Raw genomic sequence first — 5,043 nt, forward strand, 5'->3', positions numbered from 1 at the left:
TTTGTGTCTGTGTGACCGTCAAAGACTGGCATGAAAACAAGGTCGGTAGTGAAGTTGAAGACACGTTAAAGGTTACACCGACGTTTGAAGAAAGATCCATATGTTTTCCAATCGTTTCCTGAGGCTGTCTTCACGAGGGTGTGTCTCACGTTATTTATTGCTGATGATATAGAACTTTGTATATATATATATATATATGTTTTTCATTTGTTATTCGGACGAAAAACAACGGAGATTGTTTTTTGTATTGTTTTATTTGACAGTGAGTTGGTGGGTTCTTAGATAAATGATTCGTTGTTGTTTTTATATTGTTTCATTTGACAGGTAGTTGGTGTATTCTTAGTTGTTGTTTTGATTAATCTCAGCGAAGAAATGTAGTTCATTAAAGTTGCGCGCTTTGTCTGCCCCCTTACCCCCCCCCCCCCCCCCCCCGCCCCCCCCCAACTCTCTCTCTCTCTTTCTCTGTCTTTCTTTCTGTTTCTGTCTCTCTCCCTATCAATCGCCTCTGTCTGTTTGTCTATCACTCTCTCTTCTCTTTCTCTTTTTCTCTATGTGTGTCCTTGTCCCTGTGTCCCTCTCACGAACTGTGCAACTCTCTCTCTCACTCTGTTTCTGTCTCAGTCTCTGTCTCTGTCTCTCTCTCTCTATCATTCTACGTGCGTGTTTATGAAGTAGTAGTTGTCGTTGTCGCCTTCAAATTTACGTCTTTCCACTCTAAGTAATATTAGACGTGTGTGTGTGTGTGTGTGTGTGTGTGTGTGTGTGTGTGTGTGTGTGTGTGTGTGTGTGTGTGTGTGTGTGTGTGTGTGTGTGTGTGTGTGTGTCTGTGTGTGTCTGTGTGTGTCTGTGTGTCTGTGTGTGTCTGTGTGTGTCTGTGTTTGTGTCTGTGGGACCGTCAAAGACTGGCATGAAAACAAGGTCGGTAGTGAAGTTGGAGACACGTTAAAGGTTACACCGACGTTTGAAGAAAGATCCATATGTTTTCCAATCGTTTCCTGAGGCTGTCTTCACGAGGGTGTGTCTCACGTTATCTATTGCTGATGATATAGAACTTTGTATATATATATATATATATATATATATATATATATATATATATATATATATATATATATATATATGTTTTTCATTTGTTATTCGGACGAAAAACAACGGAGATTGTTTTTTGTATTGTTTTATTTGACAGTGAGTTGGTGGGTTCTTAGATAAATGATTCGTTGTTGTTTTTATATTGTTTTATTTGACAGGTAGTTGGTGTATTCTTAGTTGTTGTTTTGATTAATCTCAGCGAAGAAATGTAGTTCATTAAAGTTGCGCGCTTTGTCTGCCCCCTTACCCCCCCCCCACTCTCTCTCTCTCTCTTTCTCTGTCTTTCTTTCTGTTTCTGTCTCTCTCCCTCTCAATCGCCTCTGTCTGTTTGTCTATCACTCTCTCTTCTCTTTCTCTTTTTCTCTATGTGTGTCCTTGTCCCTGTGTCCCTCTCACAAACTGTGCAACTCTCTCTCTCACTCTGTTTCTGTCTCAGTCTCTGTCTCTGTCTCTCTATCATTCTACGTGCGTGTTTATGAAGTAGTAGTTGTCGTTGTCGCCTTCAAATTTACGTCTTTCCACTCTAAGTAATATTAGAGGTGTGTGTGTGTGTGTGTGGGGGGGGGGGGGGGGGGGGGGGTATGAGGGAGAGAGAGAAAGTTCAGTTTTCAAAGGAAAGAAAATGCCTCTTAACAGGCATTGAAATCAATATTCCCACTCTTGCAATTGGCTAGGAGAAAAAAGAATTGCCACTTGGTGTTTGTCTAGAGCTTTATCAATCTATGGTGGTAACAAGTGTGTGTGTGTGTGTGTGTGTGTGTGTGTGTGTGTGTGTGTGTGTTGGCTTTGTAGATGTTTAGCGTACAGACTTTTATGATTATTTCTGGGTCATGAATGATCCATATTCTGAAAAAAGAAGAAGATATTTTCATTAATAATTGTCGATTGCATTCATCTTTTGCAGGATAGCCTACATCCAAACCCAGCGTTCAAGAAACTCCAAGCAGACTAGTATTCTAACCTCCACCTGAACAAACCATATTTTTTATTTAAAAAAAAGCGAACGCTACAACCACAGAGGCGTAAGAATGGGGTACGTCGAGGACGAGTTTTGTAACAAGACTCTGATGGACAGTACTAACTGTACCCTGGGACACGCACACAGTAAGCGATCTGCGGACGCCGATGACGGACCAGAAGCCATCGTCGTGCCCTTGACCTTCTTCTTCATATTCTGTGTAGGGGTGACAGGTAACGTGCTGCTGACCTTGAACTTCGCCAGGCACAAGAAACTGAGCACACCGCACAACGCCTTGGTCGTCAACCTGGCGGTGGGGGATCTTCTGATGCTGGCCCTTGGCGTCCCTGTCAACTCCGTGTGGTACACTCTTGATTACTGGGTGTTCGGAGAGGCCCTCTGCAGACTCAGTCGCTTTTCGGAAACCTTGGCCACAGCGGTGACCATCGCCACTCTGACGGTGCTGAGCGTGGAGCGCTACTACATCGTCACAGGTCGGCGTCGTGTTCACCAGCTGAACTCCATGCCCAAACAGGTCATCGTCGTCATCTGGGTCGTCAGCTTCCTTCTGGCTCTGCCTGATCTCATTTCCGCCAATGTGGTGACGCCGCCCAACCAAAGCGCTACAAACTCCACGAACACCACCACCACCACAGACAGCGGGCCGGTCGAGTTTTGCCTGGACTTTGCCGAGGACTGGGGCGAGGATTACGTCAAGGCAAACATCATGCTGAAGTTTCTCCTGTTCTTTTGCATCCCGCTCCTCATCATCGCCCCGTTCTATTTCCTCCTGGCCTTCCACCTTCTCTACAAAATGTTCGGATCCCGGAAAAGCCCCACCAGCAAGACGCCCCTCAAGGCCATGGCGAAGACGCCAGCGATGAGACAGGACACGATGACTGACGACATGGACATCCAGACGGGAGCGTACCTTCAGGAGGCGTCGTCTATGGAGCAGGAGGAAAGCAGGGACTGGTCACAGCACGCCGCCGCAGCCAACAACAGTCTGGTCGGGTCCACCAGCGTCAGCAAGGGGCGCGGCGGCAACAAAGCGACGACGCCGGCCGAGAAGCGGCAGCGGCTGGCGTGGACGGTGCTGATGCTGGTGGTCTGCTTCGTGCTGTGCTGGCTGCCGCGCCACGTCTACCTGCTGTGGTTCCACTTCGACCCGGCCCCCTTCAACGCCATCTGGCACGTCGTCAAGATCTCCGGCTTCTGCCTCATGTTCTCCAACTCCGCCGTCAACCCCTTCGTCTTTTACGTGCTGGACCTTCACTTCAGGAACTTCGTCAACGGCGCCCTGCTATGCCGCCCATCTGGGACCGACGGAGGAAGAGGAGGAGGAGGGGGAGAAGGAGGGGTTGGGGGGGAAGAGAACGGCGCGGCCAACGCCGACACCATGGCGGTGGACATGACGGTGACGGAGGCTGACCGGAGGACCTGCATCGTCCTCAACCACATGCCGCCCTCTGCACACACTGTGGACGCCGTGTGAGACGACTTCCTGGCAAGATCGCCATTGACACTGTCTTGAAGGTTATTTTCTATAAAAATCGGCCCAACGCTCAGCTTATATCACAGACTGACATAGGCTTACAGTTGGGCGAACAGCAAAGTAAGAGGAGCTGTATATCGGTGATTTCTCCATTGCAATGGAAAGTCATTTACAGCTTAGTCTATTTGTGAAGGACTAAGACTCAAACTAGGAGGTAACATTGCACTGGCTCTTAGTGCTGCAGCCTTGGGGGCTAGTTGGCCTTTGGGAACCACCCCAACGCCGACTGTCCTAAAATCCTCTTGGCCGAGAGAGTGGGGATGTAACCTGGGCAAAACGCTCTCCACGACAATCAAATTCTTGCCCAGGTAGTCGGGACATCAGTTGCCGCCTCTGCTGTTCTGATTGTCATAGTCTGACACGACTGACTATCATACATGAATGGAAATACTTCACAGGCGGAAGTGGCTTTGACGTATTTACTGGCATGATTCTGCTGCCATTTGAGGGGAAACCTACCCCCCCACACCCCAAATCCCGGTTATCCTGATTGTGAGGGACTAGAACTGGACAAGAACAGGGCCCATTATAGCAGCTGTTACTAAAGTCTGAGTTTGAGAAAAAAAAAGTTTGGAGAATGTTAGCAGGAGAAAACCTTTCTTGTATGAAGTACCTCCTGCAAGACTAGGTGATACGTTGGAGTGAAGAAGCCAATAGTGTTCTGCCATCTTGACTGTGTTTCTGCTTTATCATTACCCCATGATGACAAGTTGGGCTTCTTCTGCACTCACAAGTACCACGTCTTTTCTCTCACAGTAACGTATCCAGAAGAGAAAGACAAGAAAAACAGGAGCACCAACAATAATTGCTATCCTCCTCCTCCTCCCTCTCCTCCTCCTCCTCCTCATCGTTGTATGTTGATATCGGTGGTGCGCTGACATCATACCGTCTGAAACTAAACAATCACACGGCCATGTACTTTCTGCTAAAAGAAAAAAAAAACGAGAAAGAGAGAGGGGGCAGAACAGAGAGACAGGGAAATGAACTCACCAAGAAGCCTGCCCAACACTGATCGAAAGGGGGCCACACAGTGGTGAGCTTGCGGACCCTGCTGTGAATGTGTGTGGACAGAAAGTGCAGGCTGGTTCTCAACCGGTATACATGAGGTTTGATAACCGGCATATATGAGGTTTGATAAATGGCATCAACTGGTATTGATCAGGTTTGATAACCGGCATGAAATGGTATAGATGAGGTTTGATAATCGGCATCAACCGGTATACATGAGGTTTGAAAACGGCATCAATTGGTATTGATTAGGTTTGATAACCGGCATCAACTGGTATAGATGAGGTTTGATAATCGGCATCAACCGGCATACATTGGGTTGATAACTGGCATCATCCGGTATACATTGGGTTGATAACCGGCATTAACCCGTATACATGAGTTTTGATAAACGGCATCAACTGGTATAGATGAGGTTTGATAACGGGCATCA

At 47.4% G+C, this 5,043-nt stretch overlaps 1 protein-coding gene across 1 annotated transcript; it reads left to right on the plus strand.

The window, feature by feature from the left end:
* Positions 1-2,117: 2,117 nt before the first annotated feature.
* On the plus strand, positions 2,118-3,542 carry LOC143283462 (neuropeptide CCHamide-1 receptor-like). The gene has a single exon (XM_076589702.1). The coding sequence runs from the start codon at positions 2,118-2,120 to the stop codon at positions 3,540-3,542; it is 1,425 nt and encodes a 474-aa protein (XP_076445817.1).
* The last annotated feature ends 1,501 nt before the right edge of the window (positions 3,543-5,043 follow it).

This window comes from Babylonia areolata, chromosome 6 (genome assembly GCF_041734735.1).
Source record: "Babylonia areolata isolate BAREFJ2019XMU chromosome 6, ASM4173473v1, whole genome shotgun sequence".
Taxonomy (NCBI): domain Eukaryota; kingdom Metazoa; phylum Mollusca; class Gastropoda; order Neogastropoda; family Buccinidae; genus Babylonia; species Babylonia areolata.

Coding starts and splice junctions, on each gene's coding strand:
- LOC143283462 (XM_076589702.1), top strand. CDS start 2,118: ATGGGGTACGTCGAGGACGAGTTTTGTAACAAGACTCTGATGGACAGT.